This window comes from Sprattus sprattus (genome assembly GCF_963457725.1).
Source record: "Sprattus sprattus genome assembly, chromosome: 14".
Classification (NCBI taxonomy): domain Eukaryota; kingdom Metazoa; phylum Chordata; class Actinopteri; order Clupeiformes; family Clupeidae; genus Sprattus; species Sprattus sprattus.
The window spans coordinates 8392491-8414834 of record NC_137912.1 but is presented as its reverse complement, the minus strand read 5'-3'; the positions used below and the strand labels follow the sequence as shown (position 1 = coordinate 8414834).

The following is a 22344-nucleotide window of genomic DNA, read 5'->3' as shown; positions in this document are numbered from 1 at the left end:
AATGGGAATGGGAATCGATTGGAGGGGAATGAATAGAGGTAGAGAGAGCAGATCCTCTGATAGTCTCCACAATTCCCGAATAAGACAAACAATTGTGTGGAATATATTGCCTCATTGGATTTCCCCCTCGTTATACGACCACAAATGTAGCTTATAAGATTCTTTACAGAAGAGATCAATCTTTTTTCCTTCCTTTTCCTACAGGAGTTTTGCTGGGATTGTTTGTCTTACTAAGTTAAGTCTTTCTGCCACTTGGGGTGACAGTGGCTGTAACCGCAGTGACTATGCCTTCTGTTACGTCATGTGTGTACCCCTCTGTTATTTAGCTTGCCAAGAGGGGTATTCCAATTACACGGGCTAGTGTCAAACCTGGAAACAGCGTAAGTGGTAAACCTCCTAAAAGAAGAGCCCTATGGTTTTGTTTTGCTAAGAGAATGAAGCCATAGGGCTCCTTTATTAGAAGGTTTACCACTTACTCTGAGTTAAATCACCCGGGTTTAATTCCTTACATACCTTAATGCTGCTCGTGGCATTGTATCTTTTATACAGTTTCTGGAAACTAAAAACATCTTGTATGTTGTATGTAGGCTGTCCTGGCTCTGCTCGGTTTTTTAGTCAGTCTGTAACTCCTAGAGTGCGACTACAATATATTCCCACTTGCGTTATCAACTTCCTCTGGTTTTACCAGCGCTTCCTTTGTCTTATACAAGACATAGGACCATATTTGAAATACCGAATATTAACCTTTATCACCAGTACATATAGAACAATTGTGTTCGTTTTTTTTACAACGTCATTCAATTGCTATTAATCAAATAACAGACAGAAAACGTGTGGAAAATACACCCGTATAGCGAGCGGAACCTTAAATCCGCTTGGTCCATGCCCTGCCCGGAATGCAAAAAACAGAGTACCTTGTCATTAGAAGGTGAAGTGTCAAGTAGTCAGATAGTCCATTACATTTATCGTTTCTTATTGATACCCTTTCGTTGCTTCGTAGTTTGGCTTCTTATTAACACACTATGAAGTGTTGTTCGTGATATATGTTGCATGTTATACAGCCTATATCTGGGTACAGCGAGCTGTTAATGTTTGAATAAGGTAAGGACGATGCTAGCTTGCAAGCCTGGGATAAGTTTGCCATTTTGTTTCGGAGAGCTTATGATTGGTTCCATGCAACGTTAAGTAAGTTAAATATTTAGCAAGTATGCTCATGTATACTGTATGTCTATAGTAAAAGTAGTATACAAACATTAAAAAAATCCGACCCAAATGAAATACATTAACATGTGGCTAGGGTAATACAGAACGGTGGACAATGACATTAGCTTAATTGGGGTAACGTTATAGCTCGAGATGAATAATGCGAAATGTAGCTTGTCGTGGATTAATGGATGAATGTAACCTGTGCTTATATTAAGCCATACTGTATAAAATATATTAAAATGTATAAGCCTTATCTGTTATCTACTTCATCCACAGTTATGGCTGGTCTCTCAAACTACGCTGTGCGCATGGCGCGTCTCAGCGCGCGGATATTTGGAGACGTTGTGCGTCCAACTGATACCAAGTCAATGAAGGTAGTGCAGCTTTTCAAGGAACAGCCAATGGCCCAAAGAAAAGAGGTATATGACTGGTATCCGCAACACAGAATCTACTATGCTATGACCCAGAAGTTGAGATACATGGGACTGTTCAGGTACGACAGTGTTTTACATGTGGGTTACTATGTAGAGGTATTTATGACCACATTTTTCTATCACGGCAAGGTCATACCAATTTGGTTGATTTGTTTTGTTCCCTCAGGGATGAGCATGAGGACTTCAAAGATGAGATGCGGCGACTACGTGCGCTAAGAGGAAAAGGGAAACCTAAAAAGGGAGAAGGCAAGAGGGCCACAAAGAAGAAATAACATGGACATCATTTACACTCTTCCTTGTGTTTGTCTAAGCAATGGCTGAGAAAATGCTATACATATGAAATGGCACAAGTTATCGTCCAAGAAACTACCAGGCAGGACCTTTTCTTAAGGACATGTGCATTTTGGTCATTGTATCAGATCGATCTTAAAGGTGACGATGCCTTGCTCCACTAGGGTATTCCACCTAGTAGGAGTTTCCTGTTGGTTTTCAAAGTGTGTGAATTTCATTTCATCTGACCATAGAGACTGTGAGCTCTCACCATACTCTAGATCTCCACAGTATCTTTTAAATGTGTTATAAATGACTGGTGTTCATAAAAGTACTATGTGCATTTATTGTTGTTGTCCCTGCTTTTTAATTGCTATTACAAAACTGCTCTGTGGATATATGCTTTTCATATGTGGGTTTTCATTGTTTTCATACTTGCATAGAGTGAGTTGAGACAACTGTGACATAACAGAGATAGTAACCAACAGAGGAGATTACTCACGTTCTTAAGAAGTTTTCAATCAATCTCCCTCTGGTGACTTACTTTACAGTGTGAATGTGGAACCTGTACGAGACTTCAAAAGCTGGCAATGTTTCATTGCTCATTAAGAAGCGAAAAACAAGCTCTATCCAAATATGACACATGTACACATTTACTGATATTCATGTAATTATCACACATTAGCAATTTTGGGTAAACCTTTTCTGAAAACTGAGTTAAAAGCCTCAACTCTATTAGTCATCTAGTCCTTTAAAAAAAGTGAATTTGCAAGGGGTCATTTGAGTGGGATGCATTAACATTTAGTCATTTAGCAAACGCTTTTGTCCAAAGTGATGAGCATTAGAACTCTGGTGTAACAATAAATACTACTTTACATATGAAATAGAAAGAAAAAAAAGAGAATGCAGAGAAGTATACTCATTAAGACATTCATTTGGCTTGATCTAATAAGTGTTAGGGAATGAGATTGAGGATAAGTAGTTATGAAATACTTAATTTCTGTTATTCTAGTGCTGCTGCCCCGTTAATATGAACTTTAGTACATCATGGAGCTGTGTTCTCTTCGAAAAATTTGAAAAGGACCCAGTGTCTCTTCCAGCTGTAAATGTTTCAAACAGAAACTATTAAGGAACTGATTGAGTGATATCTTTTGTCATGCAGTCTTTACACAGTTTAGGTTTATTCATAGTGACCTTCATAATGTAATGAATTTTGAACACAATACGATCTTCTTGATCATGGGGTTAAAACGTTGCAGCCTGTTTTGTGGGTTAGATATGCAGCAATGTTAATATTGAATCATGGTTACCAATCAGGATGTTCAAAATCAGTTTTTTGAGATTCTAACACCACACAAATGTCATGTGTAACAAACAAACTTGTTATGGTGACATTTAGCCACTCAAGGTATTTTAAAAACTACTTTTTTTTCCAGAGCTGAGTGGCACAAGTGACTTGCTGAGGTAAGACCCTTCTCTGAAATGGCCCTGGGCTGGTGTGAGTCTGACACAGATTTGTTCCAGAGCAAAGTCCCATCTGGGCCTGATCAGGTCCTGATTCATTTGGCTATATGACACCTGAAGAGTGGACCGGTGATGATGGATATCTACAAATTGATTAATTTGCTGTGCCTGTTGTATCTAACCCCATGACTTCATTTATTTCCAGCTTGTTTTCTTCCACTATTCTTCTATTGTGTTTATGGCAGGATTTTAACCCCGTCCTCTTTTTTCCGGCTGTGTTTTCTCTCAGTTGTGACTGTATGGGGGACTGTATGAACAGATGATTCTTTTAAACCAGTTTCATGACACTAGCCAGAGACATTGCCAAACTTGCTTATCTGCTGGCAAACTTGAGGCCAATTTGGAACTCCAACTTGTGAAACAAGATATTACACCTGGAGGCCAAAAGGTTATGGAATATTCAAATGATAGATACGTGATGGATAAACATGTGAAGTGCATAGTTCAAGCTCAGGTTCAAGTCTTTTTTTCTTGTCAGATGCACAGAACAACACAGAGTCAGACTGGGCACTGGAATAGCGCTATGTACTAACAGAGCCACAGAACAATGTTATATGAAATGGATACAGATAGTATGCTTGAAAATTGCGAATGCAGTTCAAGAAGTCACGGGATAATGTTTGAGTAAGTAAACAGACTAGTGCAGAATTACAGATGATTATCACATCTGATTCATAGTCCAGGAGTTGAAGTGACCTTCTTAGAACAGTGGTGATTGAACTGTCTTGTCTCCCAGCAGCAGTGACACTAGCGCTCCTTCTCACACCTTGGCTGGAGCAGCCTGTCATTGAAAGGAGCCGCCCACTCAGCTTCGGGCTGGGAGTGTTATCAATGGTGGCCACTGGCCAGTGGTTTTGCCATCATTCTTTTCTCACACTCACTGACCTGCGGATTCCAGATAGCAGATCAGGACAGAGCCTTCCCGAATGTGTGCTGTGCCCAGTCTTCCAATTTCAGAAGCACCTGCAGACCACTGCATAGTAGATGGGTGATGCCATCAGTCATAGAACCTTAATGTCCTGCCCTCTTCACGTAGTCGCAACTCTAGAACTTTAGATGCTAAGGATGTGCCTCAATGCTGTTGTTTTAAATGATTCTCTGATTTTATTTTGAAAGAGTTTTTTTGAATGTGTTTTGTTATTATTTTGTCTGTTTTGTTTTGTTATGGTTTGTTTATGTATTGTTCTTCTGTATTCTGTGGCCTCAGTCAGGGCATTGCTGCAAAAGAGCCCTGTGCTCAGTCAATTCTCCCTGAATAAACAATGATGATGATCATTGATGATGAACTCTGTCCTGGCTTGTACAGTGCTGCTGTGTTGCCAGATCAATGAGGTGAACACCAAGGTGGTTTGCCTGAACAACCTTAATATCCACTTCCTAAATGTCCACTGGTGAGATTGGATGTTTCACCCTGCGAGAATCCACAACCACCTCCACTGCCTGAATTGAGTTTGAGCTGAAAGTGGTTTTGCCAACACAACTGTGCAAGGTCCTGTATCGGGACTCCTGAAAAGCACTGCAACGCATAGTGAACACAACTGGTAAGATCATTGGTGCCCCACTCCCTTCCTTGCAGGACACATACACCACCCGGCTCGCCCGGAAAGCTACCTCGATTGCGAGGGACACCAGCCACCTCGCACACAACCTGTTCAGCCTCTTACCCTCTGGAAGAAGGTATAGGACCCTCTATTGCAGCACCACCAGACTCAGCTTCATACACCAAGCTGTCAGGAAGCTAAATTCACTCCCCCCAGCCATATCCAACAGTCTGACAAGAGGCTGAAATACACCGTGGGAGAGTGGGAAACGTTCTATCGATTACTTTGTATGTCTTGACATGTGAAGTAATTCACAATAAAGCTACTTTGACTTTTGTATGCACCTTCTTCTCCATCAGTGATGCAACCAATGGCCTATGAGAGTCATGAGAATTAATGTGTGTTCTTAATAAATTATTGGTATAGGAGATGAATCAAACTACTGATGATCTATGGAGAAAATAACAACAATTCAAAATGACACTGAATGAAAGTAGAAATGGTAACCATTGTGGACTTTGTGTTTATTCTGAGGAATAATTAATAGGCAATCTTGTAGAAGTAACATATTTGATTCCCTGAAAATACTGAGGGGAAGGACATGAGCCCAGTAGAATACAATTGTCATCAATTTGCTGTACTGACCCTGAAGTGCAAATGTATAGCATAGTGCAACCAGTTTTGGTATGTATACTTTCCCACTATCCCCATTTACCCCTCGCAGCTTACGTGTCTTGAACCTCTCTGTCTCCCCCTCCTGTCTCATGCTCTGTTTCTTTCCCCTATTATTTTCCACTCAGCTTCTCGCAGTTTAAAATGGCGGCGTTGAGCAGCGCCGAGTCCCCACCGCCCGTCTTCAACGGAGACACCATGGACCGTGATCCGGAGCGGGAGCGGGGACTGGACGAACTGGGCGCCGGGCTCGACACCACTTGCACCGGGGGGATTCCCGAATGTCAGCAAGACATTCCCGAGGAGGTATGCAGTGGCTGACAGGGTACCGAGGGGCAGGGGAGTCGGGTGCCGAGCGGAGGTTGCTGGATGTAGATCTTCAGGAAACACCGGCTGTATTATGGATCGTGGGGATGCATTGCAGGGGGCAAGATGATGCACAAATTGTATACGATTATCTTTGATATTGTGCGCTGGCTTACATGCAAACATATTTTCTGAAAATGGCTTTCCCAATGACGACACTAGCTGTTCTTTCGCATATGCAGTGCAGTTCGCTGAGCAGTGTTTATTATCAGGCCTGCCTATATTTCATTCGCTTTTCGCTTTATTTTTCCTGAGCTCACTGCAGCTGTAGCCAACAGACTACGCTGGCTAGTTCACTAGCATAGCAGGAAGATTGTTAGCTACAGCTAGCTATCGGTTAATACATCTTAAAGCTTAAAAGCTAACGCCTATTGGTCGTATGTATTGTTTTACCAAATTGAATACGCCATTAATATAGCGACCGACCACACCGACTTTTCTGTCTGCCTCAGTTAATTGATGCATTTCATTCCGAATCTCAAGGGCTATAACATGTAACGTTGACGTTAAACAAGTAGTCGTGCAAACTCCCCGCCATGTATTGGTTGATTTAGACTTGCATTATTTATTTTATTTTCTGAATTATTAATGGGATGGTCTGTGAGGAATAATGCAGAATTATTACAGTGTTTTGGTGTGGTATCGGAGGCCTATGTAGCAGGCATGTGCAAAGAGAAATCTCTTCCACCACTGTCTGCACGCCAAGTTGTTACGCCTTCAGTTTACCTACTCTATCAGATGTCTTCATCAAAATATTGTTCTTTCTTTCGATGTTTGCTACACAGGCTATTGCCATTATCGACACTTCGTTGCACAAACCCATGATTTGAACCAGCGGTACACGTTGACATCTGATTATCCTTCTTGGCATGAAGGAGATACTAAATGAGATCTGTCTGTCATGACCGCTAAAGCAGGCTTATAATATTACTTTTTGTAAAGATGATGCTTAAAGTTGCACTTTTGTATGTCGTGCGTTGTACAACAGCAGCTCTTCTTACTTTGGTACCGGTCTTTAAATACTGACAGACTTGTCTGTGATCATTAAGAGTTCATGAAATGTTTGTTTTAGGGTTAGACTAAGTTTGTTCCTCATACCCAGCCGCATATTTTCTATCACTTAAGCTTACACCCTCAGCAGCTACCTGTTTAAGTGGATCAATTAAAGGTTTTAACAAGAGCTTACAGTTTCGTGCCAGCTGATTGGATTTTGTGATCGCATTTTTAGGTGACAGCCAACCTAAAGGGGTGGGGTTGGAGGGTGAGTGGTGCGGGGTGGGGGACGAATGCCAGGCACAAGGATTGCATAGCTTCCCCCATTCGGGTAAATCAGCTGTTTTGCGACCATTTAAGGAACATGGAGACTATTGCTTCACGATTGACTAAACAAATGAGACACTCTGTAACAAATAATAAAAACAAAGTCCTGCTTCAGCTGTCAGTTGCCCAAGATGTTTAACCATCGCTCAGTCCCTTGGGTCTGTGTTAAGAGCATAAGATGAGCAGAGCACCCTAAACCAACCACATAAAAAGGTGCCAAATTTAAATGACAATAGCAATAACGCAACACTTACGCTAGCACAGGATTCAACTTGTCTTCACTATTTTCTGCACCGAGCACAAACTTGACTGCACAGTTTTTAGGAATGTGAGATAAAATCAAATCAGACCGGTTCTTGATCAGAAATGATTTTTTTTTTTTAAAGATGATGTTAGGGAACATATGTCTCTTCTGATGAATGTCTCCTGCTCTGTTTCATGGAGTGAGATGATCAATGTGTGCTTGTTGCGTTTTGTGAAAAGCATGACAAGTTGTTAAACCCCACACTGATTTCAGGCCACACCTTACTAAAAAGGAAACAATCACAAAAAATTGTTACTTTTTTTTTTTTTTTACCCCCATGTGCATGTTGTTGAATTCTTAGACTGCCACATCTGAGGTAGAAATCATGTGATTAGTCAAATGCATATCAGTGTGTCTGGCTTGGTTTTGGGCTTTGGTTAGGCAGTGTGTGGGACCTTTGTGAGTGTTTACCACCCTGTCCCCAGTCCCGCTGGGGAAGCCCCAACGCAGAGCTCTCGCTTTCACCACGACCGCGAACATTTTCACACTTCAGAACTTGTAGCAGCGCAGCATTTTTCTTTTTTCCTGCCTTGGGCCTAGCCTGAAAGCAGAATGCGACGCACCCAGGGTGAAAAGCTAACACGTGCAGCAAACGATTGCATATCGCTGGGACACCCTCCTATACATTTAAATGGAGTTTGAAGCTCAGTCAGTAGATGGACCCATGCAGAAGTATCACACCATATATACATGCAACGGATTGAGTGTGGATGTGTGTTGACATTTGGACCTTGTTGTTCTTTGCCCCCCGCTGTAGATATGGAACATTAAGCAGATGATTAAGTTGACACAGGAGCACTTAGAAGCACTACTGGACAAGTTTGGAGGAGAGCACAACCCACCGTCCATATACCTGGAGGTGAGATGACAAAACAGTTCCTGTTTTCTTCTCTACAAACTCTACGCTCATAAGGATTAACTCCCCTCTCCTCCTCTCATTTGTGTTCTTTCCACCCATCTCTTTCTTCCTCTTCCCCTCGTCTTCTCTTCCCCTCTTGCTCCTCCTCCTCTCCTCCCCTCCCCCCCCTCTCCTCTCCTCTCCTCTCCTCTCCTCTCCTCCTCCTCCCCTCTCCTCTCCTCTCCTCTCCTCCCCTCCTCTCCTCTCCTCTCCCTCCTCCTCCCCTCCTCCTCTCCTCCTCTCAGGCCTATGAGGAGTACACCAGTAAGCTAGATGCTCTGCAGCAACGGGAGCAGCAGCTCCTGGAGGCCATTGGGAATAGCACAGAGTTCTGCTCCTCTCCCACGCCCCCCGCCGCCCTCCTGGATGTCAAGCTGGGGGGCGCGCAGGGCTTCCCCCCGGCCCCTAACACCCTGGCTGTCCTGCAGACCCCCACCGACGCCGCCCGCGGCAACCCGCGCTCACCGCAGAAGCCTATCGTCAGGGTGTTCCTGCCCAACAAACAGAGGACTGTGGTACGAGAGAGTTTGACTATGATTGTGTGTGTGTGTGTGAGAGAGTGAGAGAGTGTGAGAGTGTGAGTGTGCGCGCAAGCAGATATGTGTATTTAAATAGGTTATCCAGAGGTGATCAGCGATTAAACCTGCTGTCTTGCGCATTCACCTTTTCACTTTTTCACTTGTGTAGCATCCTCTTGTTTAGCTCTTTAGTACACCCTAGTGCATCCCCTTTTCTTAAAATCGCCATGACGCCAACTGTACCTTGGGAAAACAAGAGCCTGCCTTTGTCCTGATAATGATGATTCAGAGATACTGTGGGCCTTGGTTGGGGTTTGCGGAGGGGAGGGTGGCAGGCAGGCAATCAGTCAAGCAGGGTGGGAGGAATTTTCCTTCAGCAGATTGTGGAGCTGTGTGAGTCCATGGGAAATGAGTGAATGTAGGTGACCCCCTTTACTTTGATTAGCCACGCCGCGTGTGGCTGTCGGGTTAGCACAGAAAAGCCTAGATACGTCCAGAGGAGCCAAGAAATTAAATTGCCACGTCCAGATTTAGCTACAGAGGAGAGCCTGCGTGCAGGTGATGCGATACCGCCTAACTTCGGTACAGGTGTTTTAGACTGGAGACTGTGGGTTGGCCTTACTCTCTGTGTGTGTGTGTGTGTGTGTGTGTGTGTGTGTGTGTGTGCGCAATGTCACTCAGGTCCCAGCTCGCTGTGGAATGACTGTGAGGGATTCACTGAAGAAGGCTCTGATGATGAGGGGTCTGATTCCCGAGTGCTGTGCTGTCTACAGGATACAGGATGGGTAAGACACAAACAAACACACACACACACACACACACACACGCCTTGACCAACTCTAATGCCTTTTTGCCCAGTAGTCATCACTGCTCACTCCTGAATTCTACCTTTCCCAGTTTGTTTTGTGTTGTGACGTTGTTTCAAACCTTAACACAAATGTAACGCCCCCACCCTTATGTAATGTTTGGAGACAACTCTGTCAGCTTGCTCTTACTCCCCAGCCTCTCCACTATTACCAGAAAGCTAATCTACATAAATCGTGCAGAAATAAATGTTTTCTTATGCGCCTAACCAATTAAAATGTTACCATTAGAGCCATTACTGTAAATACATGAGGTCAGTACACAGTAACATGACTCATGTGTTTTGATAAACCAGCTCCCCAGGGATCCTATTCCACAAGGGATTCAGGGTCAGTCGTGCACGTTAGCAGCCGATAAATATTTCAGCGAGAGAGGGAGCAAACAGTTACTGGAATTGTTTATTTTGTTTCTGTGGGCAGATTGTTCATTTTTTTTTATTGTGATAAACCAATCAGAGGCCAGATGTTTTCCAAGGTGAGTGCATGTGAATATTCAGTTTGATTGATTGGACGAAGCCCAATCACCCCCTTCTGTTTTCTGCTTTAGGGAAAAGAAGCCGATTGGCTGGGATACAGATATCTCCTGGCTGACTGGCGAGGAGCTTCACGTGGAGGTTCTGGAAAACGTGCCGTTGACCACCCATAACTTTGTGAGTTTGACCTCGGAATGTGCAGCTTGTTGGCGGACTCATTTGACTCGGAGGACACTGGCTGGGGTCGTATAGTCACCTACCCCTGGCCACTGTGACAAGATTGTCACTCTGTTTGCATTGCTTTGGTACATAGTAGTCTGCTGTAAAGTTTGGACTACAAGGACATGTAAATAATGTGTGGGAGGTGGGAGGAAAGGGAGTTTATTTGCAGTACATTACGGGAAGGTGTTTTTGAAAGAATCTCTAAAAGCCCAAACATTTTTTACAAGATACAAGCATGTTTATAAATACAATAACTGCCTTTTTATAATGTTAGTTATTAAGACAAAAGTGACACTTTCACACAACATATCATTCACAATTAAGTCCATTGAAAAGCAAAAAAAAAGCCTGTTTGACAGACCCTCCAACATCTCTTTCTCTGATTGAATGGCAGGTGAGGAAGACTTTCTTCACGCTGGCCTTCTGTGATTTCTGCCGGAAGCTCCTGTTCCAGGGCTTCCGCTGTCAAACATGTGGTTACAAGTTCCACCAGCGCTGCAGCACTGAGGTCCCGCTCATGTGTGTGAACTATGACCAACTAGAGTAAGTACTCATGGGATATGTAGTTCAACTAGAGTAAGTACTCATGGGATATGTAGTTCAGAAGCACTACTAAAAGCTAAATAATCAGAACTAGACTAGAGTAAGTACTTATGGGATATGTAGTTCAGTCTCGCTCCTAAAAGCTAAATAATCAAAGTTACTGAAAGCAACCTCTATTAGAGTCCAGTATTGTTTGTAAACAAGCTGTTGTGGTATAAAGCTCAACCTGGAATGATGATGGTGGTATTTATTTATGTATTTCCTAAGCATAAGGTTTATACAAAGTGCACAGTTAAACAGACTCTGAAAAGGAACTCTTGAAATTGTTTGTTAACTCAAATACAATGCCTCTGTTATCGTCTTGTGCTAAAAATGTATCTATATGCGTGTTTTGCAGTTTGCTGCTGGTCTCCAAATTTTTCGAGCACCACCCCATCACTCAGGAGGAGGTGTCGTCCGAGGGGACCACCCCCGTGTCCGAGGCGTGCCCGTCCCTGCCGCCCTCCGACTCAACCGGGTAAGACGCAGCCGTCACTCTGCCGAGCTTGGAGATGGCCTTCGCTTGAAGTCATTTGCCGAGACGCAGCCAGCGTGTATTTAGGTCATTGGAGCCAGTTGTTTGTCATGTGCTTTGAAGATCAAAGCCTACTCCCTTTAATGAGGGGCCTCTTCATACGACGCAGCAAAAGGAAAAGAAACCTGCATTGTAGGCGCCCTGCACTGGAGCTGTGTTCTGTGTTCTCTGTTCTCTGTTCTGTGTTCTCTGTTCTGTGTTTGACATGGATCCGAACATTCACCTTCCCCAGGGAGCTCCATTAGATAGATGGTAGGCAAAGGTCCAACCCAAAAGCAAGCGTTTCTCACACCTTCAAATTGTGCTCTTAGCACTAAACTTGTGCTTCATATTCACTGACTCAGAGAACCCCTGCTATTAGTATTCATGGTGGACTACACTCCTGTCCCTTTCCATCTTGTGACATTTGCGTGGTAAATGTATCAGACGCTTTCTCCTGACATTATTTTCAGTGTCATGTGTAGTGCCACAGTGAAGGAATGGTGCATGTAGGTTGTCCAGCACACACACACACACACACACACACACACACACACACACACACACACACACACACACAGCCTTTTCATGTTGTCGTCACCTGAAAGACTCCCCAAAGCCTTGCTCACTGGCCCCGTCAAGCCCTTCATTCAATTCACTTCTTAAGGTTCCAGACTTTGTTGTAGACACTGAGCTTGCGAGACGTAGGCTGGCAGGGTCTGGTGTGGATTTAGGACCCCTGTTGTCTGCCAACCACTGAGCTGAAGGTGTCTCCTCTCTCTCTTTCTTTCTTTTTCTCTCTCTCGCTCTCCCATCTCTCTCTCTCTGTCTCCCCCCCATCTCTCTCTCTCTCCCCATCTCTCTCTCTCTCTCTCCCCATCTCTCTCTCTCTCTCTCTCTCTCTCTCTCTCTCCCCATCTCTCTCTCTCTCTCTCTCCCCATCTCTCTCTCTCTCTCTCCCCATCTCTCTCTCTCTCCCCATCTCTCTTTCTCTCCCCATCTCTCTCTCTCTCTCCCCATCTCTCTCTCCCCATCTCTCTCTCTCTCTCTCTCCCCATCTCTCTCTCTCTCTCTCCCCATCTCTCTCTCTCTCTCCCCCATCTCTCTCCCCCCATCTCTCTCTCTCTCTCTCTCTCTCTCTCTCTCTCTCTCTCTCTCTCTCTCTCTCCCCATCTCTCTCTCTCTCTCCCCATCTCTCTCCCCATCTCTCTCTCTCTCCCCATCTCTCTCTCGCTCTCCCATCTCTCTCTCTCTCCCCATCTCTCTCTCTCTCTCCCCATCTCTCTCTCTCTCTCCCCATCTCTCTATCTCTCTCTCTCTCTCTCTCCCCATCTCTCTCTCTCTCTCTCTCTCGCTCTCTCTCTCTCTCTCTCAGGTCCCTGTGCCACGCCAGCGTCTCCCCGTCCAAGTCTATTCCCATCCCACAGAATTTCCGCCCAGGGGAGGAGGACCACCGCAATCAGTTTGGCCAGAGGGATCGCTCCTCCTCCGCCCCAAACGTCCATATCAACACCATCGAGCCGGTCAACATTGACGTGAGTGTCCTCACAACACGAACACACACACACACACACACACACACACACACATACATTCTCATACATGTATTAAAACCATGACAAGCCATTAGGGTTTCATACAGAATGTTCCCAATAACAAAATACATTTAGTACAAGACACTCCAGAAAGGTTATACATCTGGCATAATGTTGAAAATATTACTATGGCATTGAATAAATGGAACATGAAGAACATAGGTTATACATAGGTGTACATGAGTTAAGTAAATAAGTGTTTCATAGGAGTACATGAGTTGTTTTACTAATGCAGTTGATTCTTTTCTGATGCAGGACTTGATTCGTGATCAAGGTTTACAGAGGTCTGATGGAGGTACGCATCCCCCTTTGTCACACAAAAGTGCACAGACTGTATCACACAACACACACACACACACACACACACACACACACACACACACACACACACACACACAGCCTCTCTGGCACCTATCCACACTTACACAGGTCAACTGTCAGAGTGAACATACACAGGCATGTTAACAGGCTCTCAGAGGTTATAATCCACTACTACACACACACACACACACACACACACACACACACTCGTTAAGTGGCTTCCCTTCATCCCATGTGTCCATGCTGTTTGTGTGTGTTTTGGCCTGTGAGACCTGCGCACAGAGAAAGAGCGGGTGTCTGTGGGGCCAGAAGCCCAGGCACCCCCATATAGCCTCCAACACTAATGTATTGGAAGTCGTTTAAACCTGCTAAACATCCCATAGCTGTCAGCCTTTTTCTTTTTACTGTAAACAATTTAAAAACTCTACACTCTTAAGATGTCTCTTAATACGCTGTAAAATAATGATCAGGTATATCTTAATGTTTTATATGATTTTTTAAAACTGTAACAACTTTCCTAGCACGCAAACAATTTGATGCACCAGCACATTTAAGGCACAGCATTGGCCGTCCAAGGCTGTTGTCATAGCATATAAATTCAAATATTTATTTCATGCAGTCAGGTTGAGAGACCCAACACCTGTGATTTCTGATTCCACTACCTTAAAGGTAGTGTTTGGCATTTGTAGCAGCCACTAATTAAAGCAGGAGTAAGACATTTTTGGTCTTAAAATAGCAAGCTTACTACTTAGAAGTCAGGCAAAAACCGTACAAACACCACCAAAAAGTGTCACTGCTAAAAGCATTGCTAACATGCTAACTGGTGTCTCTTGCCGTTAAAGTTGGCAACGCTGTGCTTTTTCACATTGTTCCGTCCCGGAACACTGAACTACACAAGAGCATATCCTGGATGGCTAGTGGGAATGACTGGTGTGTTAATCTGTTCTCCACGTGATCATGTACAATGAAAATGAATTTGATGATGATGCCACTACTAGTTGCCTATATAGACATGCAAGTGGCAAATTGTTGCATAGTGATAGTGTTGCTTGAAATTAAGAGGAGTATGAACATTAGTGTGAAAAAGTCATGTCATGGACCCTCCTCACAAGACCACAGATGGTCCTTTCACTCCCACACCGTGCTGTCCTCCCTCTTCCCTCAACCCCCACCACCCCTACCCACCCTTACCCAACCCCACCCTCGCCCTCCGTCTCCTCGCCCCTCTTCCCCCGTCCCTGAGTGGTTTTTGGGGTGAGGGGCAGGGGTGCGGGGCGTGACCCTGTGTCTGTCTTTCTCGCCCCTTTTTGCAGCCCCCCCGACCCACCCAGCTCGCTGCTTGAGGAAACAGCGCACGCGGACCTCAAGCCCCCTCCTATACTCCTACCCCAATGACACTGTCTTTGATTTTGACACAGAGCCTGTGTTCCGAGGTAGCTAGGCCTTTGTGTGTCGTTGTGTTCGTCCCCTACCTTCCCCCCTCCCCCCCCTTCCGCTCTCCCGCCTACTATCCCTCCCTCCTGCTCAATTCGTCCGGTAGTCTGTGCGTGCCTGTGTGCTTCTCTGTCTTGTCAGTCCGTCCGTTTTTCTGTGCACCTGTCTCTTCGTGAGTGTTTCACCCTGTCTTTCTGAAAGCTTTTCACATGCTTTTTGTCAATCCCACACACACACACACACACACACGCGCATAACATGCTATCAACATGCATTGTACCAACAGTAGTAACAATAGTTGCTGGTGGCCATACTGGATGAAACTGAAATTAAATGCGCTGGCATTTTCCTGTGCTTTTTAAGGTTCTTTAGCCTATTTTAGTTGGCCTATAGTTAAGATTTCCTTCACCTCAGTGGAACCCTGTACATTAAGACTACACCTCCCAGAAACCCTTGCTCACAGGTTTCACTTCACACTGCACGTGCTGGATGATGTGACCCCCCCCCCCCCCCCCCCCCCCCCCCCCCCCCCCCTCCACCACAAAAATGTCAAACTTTATGAGCACACAGTTCCTTTCCCTTTTGTTCTATCTCCCTCGCCCTCTCCCCCTCTTTGACCTTCTCCTTTGAAAGTTGTTTGCCTACCAGCATCATCTCAGTTTGTCTTTGTCTCTTCTCTTACTCCATCTACACTCATTTCTCCAACATTCCCAAAACATTCCCACAACCATTAAAAAAAAACACAGGAACAACGGCAGGACTGTCAGCCACGCCCCCTGCCTCGCTGCCAGGCTCCTTGTCTAGTGTGAAGGTGCCTCAGAAGTCGCCATGCCAACAGCGGGAGCGCAAGTCGTCGTCTTCGTCTGAGGACCGCAATAAAATGGTGAGTCAGTGGTGAATCTCTCCCCCGGTCTCACGACAGGGCCTCCGTCTGGCTCAATAGGTTAGGTGCACGAAATACTCAGTGTGGGCAGTTTGTTTCCTGTTTAGCCAGGTGTATTTGAACCTGCCGCTATTCTGAATGTAGCGTCTACACGGACCTGGTTAGGTGTTGCACCTAGTGAATCAGCGTTACGATAAAGAAGGACGTGTAGACACTAATTACATTCAGAATAGTGGCAGGTTCAAACACCCCTGGCTAAACAGGAAACAAACAGCCCACACTAAGTATTTCGTGCACCTAGCCTATGGAGCTCTCTGAAGACTGTTTAATAAGACCTTTTCATATATTCAGCTCATGAATATAATCCTGATGACCACCCACTCAAGTCTGTGTCCTGACAATGGCTTCATGCGGTTCTCTTGTTCTTCTTCTTCCTTTCTAGAAAACCCTGGGCCGTCGGGACTCGAGCGATGACTGGGAGATCTCCGAGGGACAGATCACCCTGGGCCAGCGGATAGGATCTGGGTCCTTTGGAACCGTCTACAAGGGGAAGTGGCATGGTACGCCAAGAATTCAACAGAGATTTTATACTTTTGGGTTTGCTTTGTATGACTTAACTCGCCCTGACAAGCATTTACCTTCTTTTTTTTTTTATTCTAATCCAGCAACACCACAGCTTATTGATAAAGATTGATTAAAGATTGTTTAAAAATAATGTGTGTTCTGAGGAGCGTCTGACTATCATCCCACAGGTGACGTGGCTGTGAAGATGTTGAACGTCACCGCGCCCACTCCTCAACAGCTGCAGGCTTTCAAGAACGAAGTGGGCGTCCTCAGGTAGGCTCACAGTCAGAGGCAGCTACTTAAGTGCGCATTCCAAGGCTAGAATCAGCTCTGATGTCTGCTTAACCTGGATTAAAAGTACTTTCTGGGAAGTTAATTGTGTATACTAATTAACATTATACTGTTGACTTTTTTATAAATCTGTTAATTGTGTATACTATTATCATTATAATGTTTTATACATCTTTCTTTGTCACTCTGTCACTCACTCACTCACTCACTCACTCACTCACTGTCCCATCTTTCTCTCACTCACGCTCTCCCTTTCTTTCCCATTCACTCACTCACTCTCTCCCTTTCTTTCCCACTCTCTCACTCACGCTCTCCCTTTCTTTCCCATTCACTCACTCACTCTCTCCCTTTCTTTCCCACTCTCTCACTCACGCTCTCCCTTTCTTTCCCATTCACTCACTCACTCTCTCCCTTTCTTTCCCACTCACTCACTCACTCACTCTCTCCCTTTCTTTCCCACTCACTCACTCACTCACTCTCTCCCTTTCTTTCCCACTCACTCACTCACTCTCTCCCTTTCTTTCCCACTCACTCACTCACTCACTCTCTCCCTTTCTTTCCCACTCACTCACTCACTCACTCTCTCCCTTTCTTTCCCACTCACTCACTCACTGTCCCATCTTTCCCTCCATCATCAGGAAAACCCGTCACGTGAACATCCTGCTGTTCATGGGCTACACCACCAAGCCCCAGCTGGCCATAGTCACGCAGTGGTGCGAGGGCTCCAGCCTCTACCACCACCTGCACATCATTGAGACCAAGTTTGAGATGATCAAGCTCATCGACATCGCCCGTCAGACAGCGCAGGGCATGGAGTAAGTCACAGCACTGAGCCCAGTTTAGTGTGTGTGTGTGTGTGTGTGTGTGTGTGTGTGTGTTTTCTTCCTAGAAAACTGAATGGGACTTTGAACTTGCAGTACTATCTGTGGCTTATACATTTACTCAGAAGCGCCAGATTTCTTTGTCAGAGCAGAGCAGAGCAGGATAACTTGTATGCCCAAGGCTGTGTGGCCTGCTCTTCACAGAGGAAAACCCCTCAAAGGTCCTCCGAAGATCCCTCCTTAAACTCTCAGTTGCCGGAGAACCACTATTGATCCGATATCCAAACAGAGTTCTACGCAGCCGGCTTGTAAACCTGTACAGCCTGAGTTCTCCTGAAGAATCGTTTTTTTTTTTCTTTTAGTTTTCAAAGAAGGTTTCAGCATCCAGCGAGGCAGGCTGAGCTGCGGAGCTGTCTCGATGACGGAGGGAGATGAACGAGCTGCGGTTAGGCCCGCTGTCATACAGCTCAGTTCAGTTAGAGTTCCTTGCCTCTACAAATGGCTGCCAATTTCTCCCGTCTGAGAACAACACTTCTGTCAAGCTTATGAAAGGAAGCACAAGGGCTTTGGCTCCCAGCCTGGCACTAACCAGGCAGCTGAGGGCTTTGGGTTGGTCGTGATTTGAGTGGTTGTGTGTGTGTGTGTGTGTGTGTGTGAGACTGTGGGCATGCCCTCTGACTCTTGACCTTTTGACCTTCCACAGCTACCTGCATGCCAAATCGATCATCCATAGAGACCTGAAGAGCAACAGTATCCTTTCTTGAGGCAGAGAACTGCCAGTCTCATTCGATTGCTCATGACTGGACTCTCTTTCCTTCATGATCCATATGCTGTGCATACACATGCAGTTATGCAGTGCTATTAGACCTGGGCAAAGGAGGGATTTGGTCTTTTATCGTAAATTATTTGATCATAAATCAATCATATTACTGTATCATTTTTCTTAATTTCCAGATGAAACCGATGAAGAGTGGGAGTTGTGATAACTTTCCCTCTTGCTTTTAACAACAATCACACAAAAAAACAGGCAAAAGATTTGACATCCTTTAGTGTAACCATCTCCCAGTCAGACGTCAGTCAGCCTTAACCAGCCCTCAGACATCTTCCTGCATGAGGACTTGACGGTGAAGATCGGTGACTTTGGCCTGGCCACGGTGAAGTCTCGCTGGAGCGGCTCGCACCAGTTTGAGCAACTCTCTGGGTCCATCCTGTGGATGGTAAGTTCTTCTGCTGTGTTCTGTACAACCTTACATTGCTGGCTTTAACGCAATAATTCCTTTTAAATGTAGAGCATCTAAGTCTGTGTGTGTGTGTGTGTGTGTTTGTGTGTGCGTGTGTGTGTGTGTGTGTGTGTGCGCGTGCCAGGCCCCTGAGGTGATCCGGCTTCAGGACAAGAATCCGTACAGTTTCCAGTCGGATGTGTACGCATTCGGCGTCGTGCTATACGAGCTGATGTCTGGAGTACTGCCCTACTCGAACATCAACAACAGAGACCAGGTACGGCCTTGACCCCTGTTCTGCACTCGACCGTACCACTGTAACATCTGTGCGTGCGTGTGCGTGTATCTGAGCGAGCAGAAGGGGGGGGGGGGGGGGGGGGTGCATGTGTGCTTGTGTGCGTGCGTGCGTGCGTGCGTGCGTGCGCGTGGGGAGGGCGCTCTTATGTTGACAATGCTTCACATTTTTTTGATCGTATCTTGATCTTGTCATTGCCCCACAAGCTATATATCCAGAGAGTATTACACACGATTTCTGGAGCATTTGGAGCAAATCAGAAATGTCCAGATGGCCATCAGTGATGTGATTATAGTTCTGAATTCCTGGACTCCCAGTGATATCATTGTCATCCTGATATGAGGAAATATCCCGAGGCAGTTCAGGACAGTCTTGGAATGGAACAGGATCTGAGCATGCTATACTGTGTTACATCCTTACCCTCACTGTCCTTGCTCCTTTCTATGGCTCAGAGTTTAGATTATGCTTATGAATGACCAAAAGGCAGCATATATATTTCTGGAAAAATACAGCACACACAGCATGAATAGTAGCACTTCCTGAAAGTATGAACATTAAATGTAGAGATGACCTGATGAACTCCCTGATGATTTTCCCTGATGGTGCCTTAAACCTGAAGCATCTAACCTCTCTCTTTCTCTCTCTCCCTCCCCTGCAGATCATCTTTATGGTGGGCCGGGGCTACCTGGCTCCAGACCTAAGTAAAGTGCGCAGTAACTGCCCCAAGGCCATGAAGAGGCTGATGGCCGACTGCCTGAAGAAGAAGCGGGAGGAGAGGCCTCTCTTCCCACAGGTATACACGCGCGCACACACACACACACACACACACACACACACACACACACACACACACACTCTCAAATTAATTTGGAAAAGCAGTAATGCTTTTAAGTTTGGTGGTAAGTTAACTTCAGTGGTAAGTCCTGTGTTGCTGATTGCTGTGGTGTGACGGTAGGCTGCCCAGTTGACCACTAGATGGCCTCAGTGTCACTAAAGCACAGCAGTTGGAGAACGTGGGGGGAGGAGCACTGTTAGCAAAGGAAAGACAGTGAAATGGTTTGTGTGTATCTGAAATGATCAACTGATCTTAGACATTTTAAAATTATTTTCTGTCAGCCGGCCAAATTAATTAGTTACCATAACATAAGGATGACCAGCTGAGGTTGTCAACAAGAACAACCAAGGGGAAATGAACAGCAACATTGAATGGGATGGGGTGATACTGAATCACTTCTTGTGACCATTAAATCAGTTTAATCTGTCCGTGTGACCGCCCCCCCCCCCCCCCCCCCCATCACAGATCCTGGCCTCCATAGAGCTGCTGGCGCGCTCACTACCCAAGATCCACCGCAGCGCCTCCGAGCCCTCGCTCAACCGCGCCGGCTTCCAGACGGAAGACTTCAGCCTGTACGCCTGCGCCTCCCCAAAGACCCCCATCCAGGCTGGCGGCTATGGTACGGGCAACACACACAGTCATACACACAGGCACACACACACACACACTCACAAACGCACAGACACACACAGACACACAAACAAACAAACACAGACACACCACCAAGAACTGGTTGTTAATTTATACAGTTAAATACAAAGGAGTGCCCCAGCAAAAATAACTATTTAATATATTTGTTGTATTTATTTTCAACAGATGTTGTTGCCCTATATACAGAACCTGCTCAGCTATAGTGTGTGAAGCTAGTGAAGTTGTGTGAAGCTGCACTACATGACTAACGCATGCTCACTCCTTCTCTGTCCTAACAGGAGAGTTTTCCTACTTCAAGTAGTGCTGCAGAGACATCACTAGTCCATCCCTCCATCACCTTTTGCTAAGTCTTGTGTTCCTTCAGTGGGTTCATGCATAAAGCTGAAAAAAAAAAAAAAAAAAAACTTAGTCTCAAAGAATGTGCTGTTTCTCTTTCCTCTGAACCCGAAGAGCAACAGCCTCAAATGGAGTTGCAAACAAACAAACAAAAAAAGAAAAGAAAAACAACAGGAAAGTCTCTGCAACAGGACATCTCTGGTTCACAATATGTAATACCAACAACCAGGCTTGAACCCTCCCCCCTCCACTCCAGCCACAACAACAACAACAACAACAACCACAACCACAACCACAACAACAACAGCAACACTTGAACACAAAACAACCAAGAGGAAAAAGAAGAGTAAGGGGGTTCGACAATGTAATCCAAAAGAGACTGTGGTGAGAAGCAAAGAAGCAAGTCCACTGGAGAGAGGAGAAGAGGCATGCCCCCTCCCCCCTCCCCTCCCCATGACAGGCAAGAGGATGAACAGGAGTGTTGGAAGGAAGAGTGTGAAGACATTTAAGGGCAAAAGTGGATGGAGTTGTTCTGGGAGATCAGGCCACAGCTCTCGCTCGCTCTCCGAAGAGAGCGGATGAGCAGTGGGGTTGGGGAGGAGGTGGTGGTGGTGGTGGTGGTGGTGGTGGTGGTGGTGGTGGTGGTGGTGGTGTGGTTTTCGTCATGGCCAGTCGGGGGCACAGGATACTCTTTATCGACCATTGGCACTTGAGGACTGTGGACGGAATGACCATACCCACCCCCTCCTCCCCCCTACGACGGTTGCTCATTGGCTGGTGTGGGCCGACAGGAGACAGGTCAGATCCAATCCCAGTGAGGTGTTTGAGGTCATAGGGCCAACCATGTTTGGAAGATGACTTGAATGACATTTTTTAATATATGTTTTAGGGTATGACGGGAGGTGCTGGTGTAAAAGCTTTTTTTTTTTTTTCTTCCCATGTTGAGCTTGTCACAGCGGAAGAGGATGGATGTTCTCGTTCTCTTCTTCTTGGCTATGTAGAAAGCAAGTCCTGTACATTCCTTCCCCCATGTTGTTGTTTAGTGTCATGCCTGTACAGAAGAGACGTGGCTCACTCCTACAGCACCGCCGACCCACGCCTTCAGCAACCTCACAACCCACTCACATTCCATGGCAGTGATCGTCTGCTCTGTTGTACAAGGCCCAATGTCAAGAAGAGGGCAAATTGTCCAACGAGTCAAATGTAGTTGAGCTTCAAAAATCTATACCATGTGCAAAATGGCCGACTAATCGTCATTTTGGTGCTCCTTAAGTTATCTTTTTTTTTCTAGGAAAGCAGCTACGGAAACATGCTTTAACCCCAGCTGTGAAAGACACGGCACAATTCCGCAGAGACTTAAGAAGGTTCTTTTGGTTTTGCCAGGGCACACC

The 22344-nt window shown here is 45.5% G+C and overlaps 2 protein-coding genes across 2 annotated transcripts; both read left to right on the top strand.

Moving 5' to 3' along the window:
* The first annotated feature begins 923 nt into the window (after nucleotides 1-923).
* mrps33 (mitochondrial ribosomal protein S33) lies at nucleotides 924-2247 on the top strand. Its single transcript, XM_080851191.1, has 3 exons — nucleotides 924-1101; nucleotides 1483-1699; nucleotides 1807-2247. Exons 2-3 carry the CDS (start codon nucleotides 1485-1487, stop codon nucleotides 1910-1912), a joined length of 321 nt encoding a protein of 106 aa, XP_080707317.1. The 5' UTR covers nucleotides 924-1101; nucleotides 1483-1484; the 3' UTR covers nucleotides 1913-2247.
* A 3529-nt stretch (nucleotides 2248-5776) lies between these two features.
* On the top strand, nucleotides 5777-20918 carry braf (B-Raf proto-oncogene, serine/threonine kinase; the record flags this gene model as incomplete). Its single annotated transcript, XM_080851372.1, has 20 exons — nucleotides 5777-5953; nucleotides 8395-8496; nucleotides 8781-9050; nucleotides 9735-9838; nucleotides 10464-10566; nucleotides 11006-11154; nucleotides 11552-11671; nucleotides 13083-13242; nucleotides 13558-13597; nucleotides 14937-15056; nucleotides 15804-15940; nucleotides 16383-16500; nucleotides 16693-16777; nucleotides 17434-17610; nucleotides 18320-18366; nucleotides 18715-18833; nucleotides 18982-19113; nucleotides 19790-19924; nucleotides 20432-20585; nucleotides 20896-20918. Exons 1-20 carry the CDS (start codon nucleotides 5792-5794, stop codon nucleotides 20916-20918), a joined length of 2457 nt encoding a protein of 818 aa, XP_080707498.1. The 5' UTR covers nucleotides 5777-5791.
* Between the last annotated feature and the right edge of the window lie 1426 nt (nucleotides 20919-22344).